Below are 18341 nucleotides of genomic sequence, written 5' to 3'. Positions count from 1 at the left end.
TTCTCTATACAAAGAGACCTAGAGACCCATTTTACAGGGTTGCTCTGGGTGAGCGTGAAAGCACAGGTTCAAAGCTCCTGGCCAGGGTGAGAGCCAAGTAAGTCCCATTTTCTGCTCATTGCCTTCTGTTCCGCCTACACCTCATGCCCCTCAAGGGCCACTTCCAGCACAACCCAAGCAGCTTTGAGGGGCCAAGGGATTGGTAATGACATGGGTGGGGAGGCCTGGGATGAAGGACATTGGCAGCCCCATAGGCTGCACCAGCCTTTGGACATGGACATTTATTTTGTCTTACATCCCTACATGCATCCTTCAGAGCTTCCCCCCTGCCCTTAAAGCCCTCCAACAGGGAGACAGTGAAGCTAGAGCCAAGCCTGCCCCGGGGATCTCTGTCTATCAGGCCTGAACCAGGTGCCCTGGGCACTGTGGGACCCAAAACAGTCGGAATCTCCCCACCTGGTTTCCAAATCATTGACTGGCTATGAAACCCTTTATCAGATAAAAAATGATTCTCAGAACTCCTACAATTAGGTCAAAACAGAGCCAAGACAGATAAGGGTTTCAGAGAACTCTGCAGATACCCTCAGAAACTTTGAAAACCTCTCACTGCAGGGAGTCAGACCCCAAAACCAGGACCCAGGGCCAAGGAAGTGCCCCAGCCAGCTTACCACTATGATGCTAGTGAGAGTCGTCTTCTGGGCAAACTGAAAGTCCTCCAGGTCCTTGATGTAGTTGATGGCCTTGGTAACCTGCACAACACTCTTCATGAAGGCCATTTCGAGACAGACGTCCCGTTCCCAGAAGAGGAAAAGGAGAGAGAGGATGTTTGTGAGCAGCCCCGGAAGAATCCAAGCTGCAGCCTCTGCTTCTGGGCTCCTTCTGCTCTGAAGAAAGAGTTCAATGTTGAATGCTCTGAGAGATGGCCAGCCTCCCTCTGTCCTTCAACCACATGAATGGAGCACCTGCCACATGGCAGGGCCACAGGCACATGGCAGGGATATGAGGTGAGGTGCAGCACCTGGGTCCACATGTGATATGGTTTGGCTGTGTCCCCATTCAAATCTCAACTTGAATTATATCTCCCAGAATTCCCATGTGTTGTGGGAGGGACCCAGAGGGCAGTAATTGAATCATGGGGGCCAGTCTTTCCCATGCTATTCTCATGATAGTGAATAAGTCTCATGAGATCTGATGGTTTATCAGGAGTTTCCACTTTTGCTTCTTCCTCATTTTTCTCTGGCCACCACCATGTAAGAAGTGCCTTTCGTCTCCTGCCATGATTCTGAGGCCTCCCCAGCCATGTGGAACTCTAAGTCCAATTAAACCTCTTTTTGTTTCCAGTTTCAGGTATGCCTTTAGCAGCAGTGTTAAGATGAACTAACACACCATGGAAGATGCCACCTCCCCAAGCCTCCCGAGGGCAGCAAAGCAGCTCAGGGGCCGCCTTCAGTGACCAAGGGCCCCAAGCCCTATGTGTCACCACAGAGGCAGGACAGGTTATTGAGAAAACATTTGCTTTTACATGGATGAACCTTGAGGACGTTATGCTAAATGAAATAAGCCAGACACACAAGGACAACTGTCATATGCTTGCACTTAGATGAGGTATCTGGACTAGTCAAAGCCACACAGACAGAAAGAAGAAAGGTGTTTGCCAGGGCTGGAGGGAGAAGGGAATGTGGAGTTGGTGCTGAGTGGATATAGGATTTCAGTTTTGCAAAATGAAGAATCCTGGGATGGACGGCAGTGACGGTTGCACAATGTCAATGTACCTCATGCCACTGAACTATACATACACTTAAAAACGGTTATGATGATAAACTATGTTATGTGTATTTTGCCACAGTTTTTAAAAATAAAAACAATGTTTGCTTTATTCTCTGTGTTTGCCCCTCCTTGCCATTCCAGGTAGATAGCCAATCCCTATGCATGTTTTTGAAGACAACCCTACCTCTTGTTCCTTATGAAAGGGTCTGGGTCAGTGTCACGGAGGGCCAGAGGTGGGGGAAGAGGGAGTGGGAGAGGCTGGAAAGAGGTGGAGCTCATCTTGTAGCTTCTGGGGACCCCGCCCAGCACTCTGGGAAAAGGGCTATCTTCACCCCCCGCCACCCCCTCTGCATGACACCAAAGCACAGCGAATAGCACATTTGGGCACAATGGGCTTCCCAGCTGGGCATCAGGTAGGACACCTGGATGTCCCCTGAGTAGGATGTCCCCTGGGTAGGGATGCAGGTGTCCAGAGAGTGGCAGAGGGCCACTTAATACATCTTTATTGAGCATCTACCAGTTACCAGGCACTGGGCATGCAGTAGTGAGCAAGACAGGCCAGGGCTGTAGATGCCCAAACCACCCATCTGCTGTGGGGGAAGGTACTCGTGAGCGTCGCTAAACAGAGGCTGCTTGCACACCTCATACCTTCACTTCTGGTCGCTGGCTACAGGCCAGGCACACACGAGGCTGGAAATACAGCGGGAACCGACAGCCTCCACCTTGCCCTCATGGTACTCACACCCTCAGAACAATCTCTGAGTGGGAGGAGATATTGGAGGCCACCAAACCCACTGTGGATGGGGAACAGGGGCCCCAATGCTCCCGCCCCCAGGCCGAGTAGAAATCCAGGTGTCAAGTCCTCTTTGCAGAGAAGCCGGGACAAAGCCTAGGACACTCTCCATTCTCTCCATCCAAACAACCAGACCCTGAGGCAAGGGTTCCAGGTCAAGGGCAAAGCCTGAGTCATAGGCAATGGCTTCAGATGGTTTCCCACTAGGAGCTCAGCCAGTCGGTGAGACCGTCCCCCGTGGCAGGGAAGGGCAGCTTTCAGAGGATTGGGCCATGGGCTGTCTGGGTCCAAATCCTGGCTTCACCACTGAACCAGCCATGTGCCTATGGACAAGCTTCAGTGTTCTCACCCTGGAATGGTGGGCTAGAGCCCCTCCATCCCAGCACTGTCCATTCATTGAGGGAGCTCCTGGTGCCAAGTACCCACTGAGCACTATCTGAACAGTTTCTTCAGATCCTGTGGGTCTGCATGGAGCCTGGGACTCTGCATTTCCAACCAGCACCCAAGGAGCCCCTGCTGCCAGACTGAAACACCCCCCTCCCCAGCAACACTGCCATGAGTAGCAAGGGGCTGGGACTCCGTGACAGTATCTGGGTCCTGGAAAGGCCCACCCTGCATTTTCAAGATGATCCAGTAGCAAAAGCTCTGTCCAGGAGGTCTCACTCTAAGACAATGTCTCAGTCATTTTGGTGACAGGAGACATTGTGGGAGGCAAGTTTCCTGAGATCTAGAAAGGACCTTGGGTCAGTGCCCAGAGCACTGTGCTAAGAGGTTCCAAGAGCCAGCTGTGGAGCAAGGGTGCCTTACCTGCCAAGCGCTGATCTGCCAGGACTGCTCTGACTCCTGGATCCTCTCCTCAAAGTCATGAAGCACATTTAGCACCGTTTTCACCTGGCCCAGGACACACAGGCCAAAGCACAGAATCACACCCTGCAGGGAGACCCAACCAGCCAGGGTGAGCGCAGGGGCCAGTGGGCAGAGGAGGACCCCACACACATGTGCATGGCACACACACATGTACACAAAACACCTGCAGGCACATGAACACACATCCCCCGAGGGTCCAGAGGCATCTGGTAGACAGGAGGGGGTTACATGCACCCTCACCTTGCAGTCAAAGTCATTGCTGAGGTCTGTCTTGTACAGCAGCTCCAGCAGCAGGACCTCCACCTTGCTGGCCTCCAGGACTGTGGCCAAGGTGAGGCCCAAGCCCTGGAGAGGCAGAAGGGAGAAAGGAGCTCCAGCCTCCCTATGGCCAGCCTCCAGGGGGTGCTGTTGAGGAGAGTTTGCTACATATTCTTCCGTTTTTTTAATGTACAGAGAATACCTGCACACACGTTTATAGCAGCACAATTCGCAATTGCAAAAATGCGCATCAATCAACAAGTGGATAAAGAAACTGTGATACACACACACAATGGGATACTATTCAGCCATAAAAAGGAATGAATTAATGGCATTTGCAGCAACCCAGATGAGATCGTAGACTATTATTCTAAGTAACTCAGGAATGGAAAACCAAGCATCATATGTTCTCACTCATAAGTGGGAGCTACGCTGTGAGAATGCAAAGGCATAAGAAGGATACAATGGACTTTGGGGACCTGGGGAAAGCATGAGAAGGGCGTGGGGGATAAAAGACTACAAATTGGGTGCAGGGTCGCTGCTTGGGTGATGGGTGCACCAAAATCTCACAAATGACCACTTATGCATGTAACCAAAGACCATCTGTTCCCCAAGAACCTGTGGAAATTAAAAATTTAAAAATAAATAAATAAATGTTCAGGTTAATCTGGGAGGTCAGACTATATAAGGACAGGCATGTTACATGAATTAAAGGGGGGAGTGTAAATTGGTTCAACTCCTGTGTAAGTTGAACCAATTTACACTCCCACCAACAGATCTAAGAGCACCAGTTTCTCCACCTGCTCCTCAACATCGGTCATAATCAGTGAGAAGTAGAACGTTCTCACTGTGAGGTGCTTCTTGGATTATTAGTGTGCTGATCATCTTTTCATATTCTCATGATTTCATTTTTTGAATTTCTGGCTATTTTCTTTTTCCCATTTTTTGATGGGTTTTTTCTTTTTTATTTGTAAGAATTTCGTTTTATATTTGGAGACAAAATGAGAACCACCATGTATTACTTCATTAAATCCTCACCACAAGTCTATAAGGTAAATATTGTGATTGGTTTTGGAGATGAGAAAACAAACAGGAAGTAGTAGGACCACACAAAAATGTTAGTTTCTATAAAGTTTATCTCTTTTCCCTTGTCTTTCTTGGTTTGTTTGCAGGCATATAAAGGTGATTCCATGTTAAGATTATAAAAACATTCATCAATATATTCTTCTAATTTTTCCATGGTTTTATTTTATACACTTAAGTCTGTGATCTGTTCCGGAAGAACATATTCTTCCTAATGTCTTTCTTTTTCACTTTCTATATTGTATTATTTTTAGCACAAGAGGTTTTAATTTTTATGATGTATAATTTTTTTTGTCATGTGTGCTTTTTGGTGTCATATCTAAGAAGGCTTTGCCTAACCAAAGGTCACAGATTTACCCTGTGTTTTTCTATAATCTTATACTTTTGGTTCTTTTATTCAGGTCTGTGATTCATTTTGATTTAGTTTTACGTATGATGTGAGGAAGGGATCCAATTTCATTATTTTGCATGTGGATTTCTAGTTATCCCAGCACCATTTGTTGAAAAAAAAACTATTCTTTCCCCATTGAATTGTCTTGGCACCCTTCTTGAAAATAAATTAACCATACATGTGAGAGTTTATTTCTGGACTCTCGATTCTATTTTATCAATCTGTATGTCTATCCTTATGCCAGTATCTCACTGTCTTGTTTACTGCAATTGTGTAAGGCGTTTTACCGCAGTTGTGTAAGAAGTTGAAATTGAGAAGTTTGAGTCCTCCAACTTTATTCTTTTCAACACAACTATTTTGGCTGTTCAGAGCCCCTGATATTTCCAAATAAATCTTAGGATCAATTTGTCAGTCTCTGAAAAATAAAAGAACTAGCTTGGATTATGACAGGGGTCATGTTAAAACTAAAGATAAATTTGGAGAGTATCATCATTTGAACAATAGCATCCCTCAAACCATGAACATGGGGCGCTGTTTATTGAGACCCTCTCTGATTTCTTTCAGTAATGTTTTAGAGTTTTGTAGCAATGTGGTATAGTTTTGCTTTTACAAAGAAATATACACATGTGATTGCTAACCAGAATCTGGAAGATCAACAAAACAAAACAAAACTAAAACCACCAACCTAGACCACCCATCTCTCCTCCCTGGACCCTGTAAACAGCCACAGGTCCAGCTGATCTCACATGCACAGTGTAATCCTCTCCACCCCATTATTCCTGGAGTCTCCTCCCTGTCCAAACCGTCCTGTCCCTGTGAAGACGAGCCTTCTCCAGAGAGGGGCTGTCAAAGCTCACAATCTGCTTGTTTAGCTCTTTACTCAACAACAGGCTCCATCCAGCTGGACCTCCAGGTCTTCTTGAGGGAGTTTTGCAGAAACTGGAGAGGCAAAAGACATTGGTAGGAAGGGCCAAGGGCCTTCATCCCTGTTCTTGCCTTGTCTCTGGGAATGCTATGTGACCTTGAGGCCCTCTCTCGCTTCCCTTGCCCACATCTCCAGATCACTAAGTCCATAGATCCCTGATCCAGTGCTAATAATGTTCAGTGTGTCTAAGGAATGGCTGTGGCTCTGTGGGCTGGCAGGAGGGGTGTCACTCCCTGCTGCCCTCTTGGGCATCTGGCTCTTGGGATGGAAGGTTCTCTCAGTTCTCCCCGGTGGATAGACACAATTATGGACTCTGTAATTCCCAAGGCTTCTCTGACAGAAGAAGAACATATCCTTTAGGGGCTTCTAAACTCCCCACATGCCAAGCCCACCAAATGCCTTTCCATCTGCTCCCATCTTTCTCCTCCTCCCAGGCCTCAGTAAACGTGTTACCCCTTTACCTGAATCAGCTTGTCCTCCCAGGCTTTCTGATCCCAAGTGAACTCAGTATGTTCTGCAGGAACACATGCCACTTTCTTCCACTGCTCCCCTAAGTCTGGTCTTCGAGGCCCTCCATGCCTCCTTAGCCTGGCATTTGAGGCCCTCCATGGATGAACCCATCACGTGCCACATTGCACTCCCCTCCTTCCCAGGCTGCTCAACCAGTTCTCAGAACCAAATTGAGCTCTATGGGTCCACTGTGAGCCTCAGCTCTTGTTATTCAAGTCATATGACTAGAAACCCAGCATGTACAGGGATTGGAAGGTTGGCTTGGGATGGGCTCCCTGAGCACCTCACCTTCCAGGTACCGGACCAGTAGTGGGATCTCCAGCTCCCACATGTCGGCCATGGAGGGTGCGATGCTCTGGCTCAGGGTCCTTAAGAGGTTGAGCATGGCTATCCCATGACCATCCCCCTTGTAAGGTGATGACATCAGCACCTGGAGGGCAGCAAGACTCCAGTGAAATAGCACATGAGCACCTCATTCCCTGTCTTGGAGCTCATTGTCCTCATTTTTAAAGGGAGGATTTAGACAAGATGGGTGGTTTTCAAATAGGGATTTCAAACAGAGAATGCACCTGCAGAGGACATTGCAGAAAGGAGTGGGGATGAGGGGCCAGACCTGGGCTCCCTCCCCACCCCAGGCTTCAGTGCAATATAGATGAATGTCCACAGTTAACATAAACAGGAGAACTCATGGATCCTGGACTGAGCCAACCCCCAGGGGTGGGCAGGCATTGGCCATGTCACAGAGATGCTTTGGGCAGAGGAATTTAGGAGCAGATCCAGGCCAGCTCCTCGATTATTGTAAGTGGACTGCCTCTACCACACTCGAAAGGGATGCCAGGACATGGAATGCCCTGTCCTGCCAAGCATCAAAATCCCTCATTACATTCACGGCTTCCTTCTACCCCTGGGGCTCTGGAATAAGGAGCTCAAGGAAGAGGTGCCACAGGGCATAGCCTTGCCAGGCCAGGGCATGGTGCAGGTCAGCCACTCACCAGGAGACGGGCCAGCAGCTTCTGAGGTGCAGGCAGGTCCACTGATTGAAGGAAATGCAACCCCAGCTGAGCCTTCCTGCCTCATACCAGGACATGCTCCTGTGCCCCCATCTAGGGACTTCACCCTAGAAGGTGCTTCCCCAGCATTATCTTGTTCCCCAGACCCCCAGAATGGAGAATGGGTTGGCAAAGGGAATTTCCTAAGAACGTCATTACATTTCACTTATCCCGGGAAGAGGGGAGAATTGTGCGAATGGATTGAGGTTTACAGGAGGCTCTTTTCAGGCTATGCCCATTTTGTAGTGGACACCAGGACTTGCTGTGACGGTGTTTTGTCTCTTACTATGAACCCTGGCCTCTGTCGAGCCACGAGTGATTAGACACTGCCTTTCTGCCCACTCCTGACTCTCTTCAAAGGCTTAGGGAGCCAATGAGCCCATGAAAAGCAAGCCATCAGTGTGCAAAAATGAACAAGGGTAAGGCCAGGCCTGCTGAGAAGAGGCAATTGCTGGGCCCTGGAGAGGACTCAGCCCAGTTCGAGAGTGAGAGGGGCATGAGGAAGACCTCAGAGGATCACCTGGAGGCTTGTTTAGATCAAAGTCAGAGAGCAGGCCCTGCCCTTCACTGGCCCTGGATCCTAAAGGCCCCCATCAGTCACCTCCATTGCCAGCCATGCCCTTGGGGCCAGAGGTGGGAGGGAAGGGGACAGCAGCAAGCATGGGAGGTGAGCATAGCTGCTTTGCGAGCCTGGTGTTAACAGTGCCTACTCTGAGCAGACCACAGTGAGGGTAGTCTACAGAGGATGTGATCCTTAGAGTTACTCTGGCTCAGAGAAGTGAGACGGAGCAGAGGCCCAGTAAGGCCATGCATGGGAAAACCTAGGTCAGGAGCTCCCAAGGACGGATCTGGACCAGGGTTGGGGGCTGAGGGGACAGGACATGAGGAGTGAGCTACCCAGAAGGAAGTTTACACAATTCGAACATGTCCTAGATATGACCAGGTAGGCATTAAGAGCCAGGTAGGCAGTCGTAGCATTCATTTGGACTTGGATGTTTTCAGAAGGGGGAATGAAGGTAGGAGAAATAAGGAGAGAGGTGGACATTCCCAGACAAGGAGCCAGCCCACCTGCCCAATCCCAGCAGCTGGCATAGGAGCTCTACCCACCTTGCCTGCTTTTGCCAGCCATGCTGACATCCACGTCCTGGCCATGGAGCTGGTGCTCTGCCAGGTTTGTGAGGCTGATACAGATAGGAGTCAAGGCTTCCATGTAGTCTGTCTCCATGATGTAGCAAAACTCCTGGGGTGGGGGTGGGAGAGAAAGGGGCCCAGAATGAGCCCAAGCCCTGGGCCTCTAAGGAGAATAGTCAGACTCCACCGTGGTGCCAGCCCCACCCCCGCTTCCCCAGAGCTGTCCCGACAGTCTCAGCCCTGAACTGGCTCCACGGTCAACCCCAGTCCTTGTCAGAGGCATTTCAGTGTCACCCACCCTGATGTAGCAAGAGAGTCTGCCAGTCCCTGCTGGGGGCAGCATGCACACTGCCAACTCCTGTTGCTGCTGGCCTCATACAAACCCATACCCATCACACCCTCTTCACCAGGGCCCTTCCTCTGATCCCAAGTCCTCTAGAGGTGCGCCCTGGGCAGACGATCCAGTTGTGCGTGCCTGGTATGATGGTCAGTTTTGTGTGTCAGCTTGGCTAGGCAAGAATGCCCAGTCTTTCAGTAACCTACGAATCTAGGTGTTGCTGTGAAGGTGGCTTGTAGATGTGATGAAAGTGCATAATCCATAAAAGAGATTATCCTCAGTAACACAGGTGGGTGAAACGCCTTAAGGGTGAAATGCTGAGGTTTCTCTGAGGAAGAAGCTATTCAGCCACAAGACTGCAGCATCTGCTCCTGCCTGAGTCTCCAGCCTGCTGGGCTGCCATGCAGCTGTCAGACTTGCCAGTCCCCACAACTGCATGAGTCACTTCCTTAAAATAAATCAGACTACATATGTCTTCTACTGGTTCTGTTTCTCTGGAGAACCCTGACTGATATGGATTCTTGGAGCTGTATCTCCAACTTCACCCCACCATCTCCCCTTTCAACACCCGCAGCTAGCTAACTGTAATACCTCTTCTCCCCACCCCCATCCCTAGGAGTTTAGGGTGAGGTTCTTGTGCCACCAACTATCAAATGCAATGACTTAACGTGTTCCAGCCACCAGGACTAGAATCTCCCAGCTCCTGGGCTTCCCCATAAAGGTAGCATAGTGAATTAGAAAGAGAATTTCAATCCTGGCTCTATTGTTTACCAGCTGTGAGGCTTTGAGCAAATTAATGAATTCCTCTGGGTCTCGGTTTCTTCCTCGACAAAATCAGGATAACAACTATCCTCTATGGGGGTAGTTGTTGGGACAATTGAACAAGATTGTACATGTTGCACACCTAATGCAGTATACCTGTTATATGTTGGTGCCACATGGACTGTAGCTATGATGATGATGATGATGATGATGATGATGATGATGATGATGATTTCTGCAATTTAAAAAGCTGTCACTGGACAGGGATCATCTAGCCTGCAGCCTCACTTAGTAAATAATCATTCCCTCCTTGATGCTCTCATGGTACATTTTTCCTATCTTATTGCTATGTCACATTTTGTTGCAATTAAAAGTTGACACATTTGTTTCTCCCATAGCCAGTGAACTCCTTCCAGTCATACTGATTCCTCCTAGTGCACATTCCTCTCCTGTCTTTCACAGGGTAAGAATTCAATGAATGTTTACAAAATTAAACCATGAAAATCACTGGTCTACACACACACCACACACACACACACACACACACGGGCCTTAAAGTAATGGACACATTTCAGGTACCCAGTGAAATGATACAGACTGATACTGCCACCATGCTGATGTCCTGCACCGCCCAGCCTCTAGGGGTAGAGAGATGAAGAGTAAATTCCCATTAAGGACTCGGCTTTGGAACCGGGTTTTGAGTAATTGCAGGCAGCTGGAAGAGGAAAGCCCCTCAACACTCCAAACAGCGGGAACGGAAGAAGCTAAGATGTGGAATTCTGGGCACGTGTGGTTCACCCCCAGCCTAGTGTGGTGACCCACAGTGTGGGTGGGGCAGGGCTCACTCACGTTGGTCATCCCACTGACGGAAGAGGTAATGATCTTTACAGTGTCCATGGTGACTCTGTGGACCATTCTCTCCTCCGAGTCCCTCTGAGAAAAGTTCTCCCAGTGATTTGTCTGAAAGAAAGAACCAAGGGACTCCCACCTGTGGCCTGGCTGAGGCTTGCCATGGTCTCAGGTGTGGTCTCCTCACTCCCCGGGGGCTCCATGCCCAGAGAGAGTCTCCAGAATGCTCAGAGCTGTGCATGTGTCTAGGACCCCACACATTGTTACCTGCAGGTTTACTGTGTGTCTTTGAACTCATGTCATGAATGGATACGCAGGTTCCAACACAGGTGTGCTGAGTGGCATTCTCCCCTCAACACTGAGGAAACCATTTCCAAGTCCAGCTGCTCTGTGGGCTGCATATCAAAGCCACTCACCAGTTTGTAGGTAGTTAAGGTCAGCTGCACAGACACGTACTTCAAGCCCCAGCCTTTGATTCTCTCCTGGTAGCCAGAGAGAGCCAACTGCCCAATGATGCGGAGAATAGCCATCCTCACCTGAGGGGACAGGGCCGTGAACATGCCGGGGGTAGGGGTGGGCTCCAGGGTACCCGATCCTATGATATAGAGAGCTAGGAATTGGGGTGCTTTGAGCAGGAAGGGACCTCAGGGGCTACCTGACTGCTGCCCACCTCCACCTGCATCATCCAGGGGGTCCCACTCTGCAGCATGCCTACCTAGGAGCCTCACTGAGCCTTGCAGAGACATGGAGCTCCCTCCCTCCCTTCTGCTCCGCGCTAGCAGCCCTGGCGGTGGGGAATACATCTGTTGTCCTGGGCTTTCGGGGGCTGCTCCATCGATGAGAATCACTATGTGCAGGAGATGCAGAAGGAGCCTTTTCTCTCTTCCTTCCATGGCCTCCAGGTATTGAAGACAGCTCTGCCTAACTCTCTAGCCCTAATTCTCCTCCATTCCCTCCCTGCTTTTCCTCAAAACTGCTGTGCAGACCCTCACTACCCTGGACCTCCCTTCCCCAGCCCACGGCCGGAACCAAGCTCCACTCCAAGGTGAACATGGCTGCCATGGAGCCTGGGACTGTGGTTCTCAGCCTTTTGAGGACAGGGAGGGGAGTAGCCCTTAGTTGCGTTTTTTCACATGCGACAGAAGCCCTAAGCAGCGGAGGGGTTCTAGCTGCAGCTGGATTTGCTCAGCCTCTGCTGGGTCCAAGGTGGTGCCTGAGACACACCATTCGAAAACTCTAGATCCTTGGAGAGAATGAGGAACCTCAGCTTTCATTGGCCTAGCCATCCTGCAGCCCAACTCGAGACCCGATGGAAAGCTGGGTTTTCTATCATAAGCCTCCACCTCCCCGAGCCCAGACTTCCCTTTGCCTCCCTGGCAGGGTCCCCTGTGTGCCCTCCATTTCCAGGTCTCTGCCCTGTTACCTTGGACCGGGTGTCAGAGAGGGTGTTCTTGACCACCCGGATGGCCAGGTAGATGGCCCTGATACTCATCCTGGGCTCTGAAGGAGGAAAACCGGGTGGGCTGGAGGGCTGCAGCTCAGGGGGATGTCAGGTGGCTCGTCCCACATCAGGGCCTTGTGTTCTGTCTCCCCCCACATTCCCCAAGCTCAGAGATACTTTTGCAAAAGCCTCCCTGGCCACACTCTCCCCGGCCTTCTCCCTCCCCTCTGTTGTTTTCCCATGCCTCATTCCCTTGGTCACTGCTTTGTGTGTGTCTCATTTGAACCCAGGTGAACTCTCCTTGAGGGCAACATCTCCGCCTACGAGCTCTTTAGTCCCTACAGCTGGGAACCCAGTGGGTCCTGGCGCCAGGCCTGGCCTGGGTTCAAATCCTGGCTCCACCACATCCCGGCTGCGTGACCTAGGGTGAATTACATTGCCCTTCCGCGCCTCAATTTCCTCACCTGTAAAGTATGGATAATAACAGCGCCTCTCTCACTGAGTTAACGAAGTGTCTGGCACACCCTAAGGCTGGGCAAGTGTTTGCCAGTTGTGTTTACTAGCAAGGAAACAAACTTGCTGAGGATAATGGTATAGTGTGAAAGCAGCTATACAGCCTGCAAAGGCAAAAGCATTTTTACTATCTAGTCTTTTGCAGAAAAATGGCCAGGTGAACCCTAGTCATTATCTTTATCATCTCTAGTCATTGAATTGGTGAAAAGGATTTCACTGTTACTTAAATGTGCATTTCTTTAAGAGAAAGGTTTAATGTCAGCACAAGGCCCTTTCTACACAGTTGCCCAGTTTGTGCACTGAACAAAGCTACCCGACTTTAGGGCTGAGTGAGGGCTGCCCACACTACTCTTCTACCACCTAGGGCTGCATGCTGCCAGCAGGGGCCATCTTCAAACTCACACAAAGGCACAGCATGAACTAGTGTCTAGGTTAGGTACAGGGGTTTTCTTTCCATATCGAGCCTAGGGTTAGAGTTTGGGCTTAGGGATTAAAATCATGTTTAGACTGTGGTTTGAACATTGAGTCCATGGGGCTTCAGGGTTATGCCTCTGTGGTGTAGTTCGGCCTTACATTCAGCCTCTGAGCTTTGGTGGTTAGCAGGAGGATTCAGGTTAACAATTAGAAACTCGGACTCAGAGGGTTGGGCATGGGGAGGGTAAGACATAGTGCTGGTTAGGTTAAAGCTTAGAAAATGTGAAGCTGCCAAGAACCTTGGCTTTCTCGGCCCACCCAGTAGTGTCTAGGAAGTGGCAATGCGGGGACATGAATGAAACTTGCCTCCCTTGTCCTCCACCCCGCCCGCCCCACCTGCCCAGCCTGGCTCACCATCTGCGCTCACTATAGCCCTAATCAGAGTCAGAGTCCCCACGTGGACGGCTTCCTTGCTCATCTCCATCTGGCTAAAGAAGAACTTCATCAGCTCCTTGGGGTAGGAGCGAGCTGCAAGGTGGAAGGACAGCTTTAGTTATGCCCACTGGGCCCAGAGCAGGCACAGCAAGGCAGTCCCAGGCCCAGCACTCAGAGGGACCCAGACTCCTAGAGGGCCCTGCAGGCCCCACCACCGAACAGAGCCTCACCAAGGGCTAGGAAGCAGTGCACCATCTCCATCAGGTTCTGGCTGCTGTACTGATGCTGGTCCGGGGCCTTGTTGCACACCTGAGGAGGGGCATGCAGCGAGGGTGGAGGAGATCACGGGGACACAGGTGCAGGAGCAGCAAGCTGACCATACCTGGGGCTGCATGGGCACCACGGCCTCACACCTCATCAGGATACAGGAGGCACACGAGTGAGTTGTGGGCCAGGCCACCTCCCACCACCAGCTTCCTGCTGATCCACCCAGAGAATGCCCTTGTCCAGCCAAGCTTGCCAATCTCACCTGGATATGCAGTTCTGTGAAAACGGTGTGTAGCTGCATTTGGGGGACGGGGGTGTTGGTGATGACTGACACTTCCAGGATCTACCTCAAGACCTGCAGTGGATAGGCAGACGGTGGCCTTCTACCAACTCAAGGTCAAACTCTAGACCCTTGCTACTCAGAGGCCCACGGATGCACCGAGCATCAGCATTCCCTGGGAGCTGATTAGAAGCACAGACTCTCGGGCCCTACCCCAGTCCTGCTGAATCCAAGCCTGCATCTCACCCAGCTCCCAGGTCATTCCTATGCACAGCAAGGCTTGGGAAGTGCTGCGCTAGGCCACTGAGCACGGCACTGAAGGCCTCCTTCAGCTAAAAGTGAATCCCATTCATTCTTTAGCCAGAATGATCTACAAATGGCTCCTAAATCAGCCACGTCCCTTTCCACTCCTTGCTTTAAGTGCTGAGGCCCACATCCTGCTTATAGATGAGCGACTCCTTTACCTGGCACCGGGCCCAGCCACAGTGCCTCTCGGAACCCCCTCTCGGAACCCCGCTCCATCTCACACATCTCACTCCTTTACCAAGGCTGCCTTGAGTTGACTGGTGTCCTCCCAAAATTCAGGCCCACCCAGAATCTGAGAATGTGCCCTTATTTGGAAATAGGGTATTTGTGATGTTATTAGTTCAGGATCTCGAGGTGACATCATCCTGGATTTTGGGTAGGTGTCCTCATAAGATGAGGACACAGAGGGACACAGAGGGAAAGGCCACACCATGAGGAAGGCCACTGACCCAGAACACATGGGGCCACCAGAAGTGGAAGAGGCAAGAGCGCTTGCTTCCCTGGAACCTTCAGAAGGAGCACAGTCCTGCCGACACCCTGAGTTTGGACTTCTGACCTCCAGAACGTAGAGAGAATACATTTCTGTTGTTTTGAGCTCCCCGTGTGTGGTTCTTTGCTATAGCAACCCTAACAAACTAATGCAAAGGCCACAGCCTTGCCACAGCCTCCAAGGGGCCAGCACCTGTCCCTTCCACCCGGAATGGCAGTGTTCATTGCCCACAAGTCCCACGTGTGCCAGGCTCCACACCCCTCCCTTGCAGGGCACAGATGTCAGGTTGTCGACAGTGTCAACAAAATATCTGACATCCCCCCTCCCACCCATAGGATACCCCTTAGACACTCGGGAGCCCCCAATTCCCTAAGCCTCCTGCCCAAAGCCATGCCCAACTGGCCGCTCGCCTGTGTGGTGAAGAGAGCCTCCAGGTACTCCGCCAGCAGCAGGGGGATGTAGTCATAGACCTGCTCCTTCAGGTCATCGTTGGGCAGATGGAGGTTGAGCATGGGCTTCAGGGACTTGATCACCCCCAGCTTCACCTGCCACCAGAAACTGGCTCTTCAACTCATTGTGTCACAACCCTCCAGCAAGGCTGGTGACCTCAGCCCCAGCCACAGAATCCAAGGACAGAACAGAAGGGGCCTCAGAAGCAGAGCAAGGCCCTTCCTGCACAGGTGGCTACATTTGAGTCCCTCCTGCTTAGCAGCCGCATGACCTCGAGCAGGTACTTAACTTCCCTGTGCCTCAGTTTCCTCATTTGTCAAATAAAGTCCTACATCACAGAGGGGGTGTGAAAATAGCTCCCATGGATAAGACGCTGGCAGAGTGTCCAGCATGTAACAAGTGCTCTCAGGATTCTCACCAACCTTCATCGAGGCTGGCCTCATGAAGGAGGCTCGTGGGTCCCAGCCGTTCAGCATCCACAAGTTCCCCAGCTCTGCCATGAGTCAGGTCACCGCCCTCTAGGGTCCTGGGAGAAAGGCTGGACCTGATGGTCTCTCAACACCTCCCAGCCCCACAGGTTGGGGGGCTGTGGCCTGGGGACCCCTGGGCCCTCCTAAGAGGGGTGCATCTCACCTCGGGGTTGTGGTGCCTCAGCCACACAGTCACGAAGTAGTGATACATGGGGAACAGTTTCAGCGCAAACTGCTCCTCTGTCATCACGGGGTACACGCTCTCCTCCAGGTGCTTCAGATAAAACTGCACCGTCTCACAGAAGGTCTCCATGGCTACCAACGGCAGCGGGGGAATGCAGTGGCACCAGAGGAGCTGGAAGCAGAACCAAGCCTTCCCAGCCCAGCTTCCTCGCAGGGAGTGCTCATGCCTTGCCATAGTGAGAAGCTGCTTCCTGCCCTTCCACCCCCCCCCGCCCACAGTGTCCCCATTTTTACCCTGCAAACCTGCGTGTGCGAGCATTGAGCACTCAGGGGTGTCTGGGTCCCTCCCCTTCAAGGGCACAGATGGGGTCAAGGGCAAGGCCTGGAGCATGACCCTGCCCACATCCTGGGGATTCCAGGTCAGAGGGCGGCAAACACATGCGGCCCTCTTTTTCTCAGGCACTAGGGCTTTTTTTTTTTTTTGAGATGGAGTTTCGCTCTTGTTACCCAGGCTGGAGTGCAATGGCGCGATCTCGGCTCACCGCAACCTCCGCCTCCTGGGTTCAGGCAATTCTCCTGCCTCAGCCTCCCTAGTAGCTGGGATTACAGGCACGCACCACCACGCCCAGCTAATTTTTTGTATTTTTAGTAGAGACGGGGTTTCACCATGTTGACCAGGTTGGTCTCGATCTCTCAACCTCGTGATCCACCCACCTCGGCCTCCCAACGTGCTGGGATTATAGGTGTGAGCCACCATGACCGGCCCAGCTTTTTTTTTTTTTTTTTTTTTTAAGCCTTTCAGCGCACGAGAACATTAAGTAATCAAAATCTGGGGCAAGCTGATCAGATTGAAATAGCATCTAAACCCAGCTCCCGTCAAGCCCCACATGGAGCCGTTTTCCCCGGTCGCTTCTCCTGTGATCGCTCACCACCCTCTGTCCTCTCCTGACTGCTTAACTACAAAGCAAGATAAATGGAGTCACAGTAGCAGCTTCTTCCCTCTAAGCCTGGATCTTCTAAAAGGCACCCGCCCTGTCTCAGCCTCCTGTGCCTCAGGGAGCCAATCAGAGACCACTCAAAGTAGAAGATGAAGCAAACTTCTTTGGAGAACAAATGAACCGTGTACCTCTTGTTCAACAACCCCTCCATCTGCCCTTTACCCAGCAATCTCTCTCCAGTGCCCTGATCGAGCCAGACCTGCAGGTCCAAGTGGGACATTCACCACCACAAATCGCCTGGCGTGTCTTGGCTTCAGTGGCAAGTCTCAGCATGGTGATATGGTAGCCAGGGTGATGCCCATGTACGGCATGAACTCAAACACTGCGAGGTTGTGGGGGAGATTACAGGAGGCTGGGGGTGAGCAGGGAGAAGGCAGAGAGGACAACCCTGCTGCCCTCCACTGCCAACAGTCCAGAGCTCGCTCAGCCCTCTGCCCTGGCCGGGGCCCAGGAAATGGTCCAGGTATCAGAAAAGCATTCAAAAGTAAGCTAGAGGCCGGGTGCCGTGGCTCATGTCTGTAATCTTAGCACTTTGGGAGGCCGAGGTGGGGAGATTGCCTGAGTTCAGAGTTTGAGACCAGTCTGGGCAACACAGTGAAACCCGTCTCTACTAAAATACAAAAAATTAGCCAGGCGTGGTGGCACGCACCTGTACTCCCCGCTACTTGGGAGGCTGAGGCAGGAGAATCGCTTAAACCCGGGAGGTGGAGGTTGCAGTGAGCTGAGATCACACCACTGTACTCCAGCCTGGGTGACAGAGAGAGACTCCATCTCCAAAAAAAAAAGGAAGCTAGAAACAGGTGATGGAGGAAGAAAGCCAGGCAAAGGAGAAGAAGGGGAAGAAGAGAGAGGAAGAAGAAAGAGGACAAGGAGAAGAAAGTGTAGGTCAGACAGAGGGAGGGAAGAGACAACAGAGGAGCCTCAGGGAAACCAGAGCAGGAAGCAGAAAGAAAGAAGCAGCTCCCAGAGTGCATCTGTCTTCCCGGACCCAGGCCAGCCTCCTTCAGGTGTCCCACAAACATTCTTGGGTGAACACAGAAGCAGGGATAGCAGGTGAGAGCAACGGACTGTGAGAAGGCACGAGGCCAGCAGAGAAAAAGAGCGGACGGAGAAAGGAATCGCAGAGAGCGGGAAGAAAGGGAGCCGGGAGAAAGGGACCTGGAAGAAAGGGACCTGGAAGAAAGGGAGCCGGAAGAAAGGGACCTGGAAGAAAGGGAGCTGGGAGAAAGGGACCAGGAAGAAAGGGACCTGGAAGAAAGGGAGCCGGGAGAAAGGGACCAGGAAGAAAGGGACCTGGAAGAAAGGGAGCCGGGAGAAAGGGACCTGGAAGAAAGGGAGCCGGAAGAAAGGGAGCCGGAAGAAAGGGACCTGG

The 18341-nt window shown here is 51.4% G+C and overlaps 1 protein-coding gene across 1 annotated transcript in view; it reads right to left on the bottom strand.

Moving 5' to 3' along the window:
- MROH2A (maestro heat like repeat family member 2A) overlaps window positions 1-18341 on the bottom strand; it is a 61440-nt gene that overhangs the window by 21608 nt on the left and 21491 nt on the right. Inside the window, 20 exon segments of the mRNA XM_054258167.2 lie at window positions 669-862; window positions 2299-2331; window positions 3319-3490; window positions 3668-3772; window positions 5963-6058; window positions 6060-6098; window positions 6546-6598; window positions 6883-7024; window positions 7587-7627; window positions 8751-8883; window positions 10723-10833; window positions 11139-11258; window positions 12146-12222; window positions 13505-13618; window positions 13756-13834; window positions 14055-14147; window positions 15279-15413; window positions 15952-16103; window positions 17194-17247; window positions 17250-17487. Of these exon segments, the coding sequence (XP_054114142.2) occupies window positions 669-862; window positions 2299-2331; window positions 3319-3490; window positions 3668-3772; window positions 5963-6058; window positions 6060-6098; window positions 6546-6598; window positions 6883-7024; window positions 7587-7627; window positions 8751-8883; window positions 10723-10833; window positions 11139-11258; window positions 12146-12222; window positions 13505-13618; window positions 13756-13834; window positions 14055-14147; window positions 15279-15413; window positions 15952-16103; window positions 17194-17247; window positions 17250-17487 (2181 nt within the window).

The sequence above is a fragment of the Callithrix jacchus genome, chromosome 6, assembly GCF_049354715.1.
Source record: "Callithrix jacchus isolate 240 chromosome 6, calJac240_pri, whole genome shotgun sequence".
NCBI lineage: Eukaryota > Metazoa > Chordata > Mammalia > Primates > Cebidae > Callithrix > Callithrix jacchus.
This window is presented reverse-complemented; position numbering and strand designations above follow the sequence as displayed.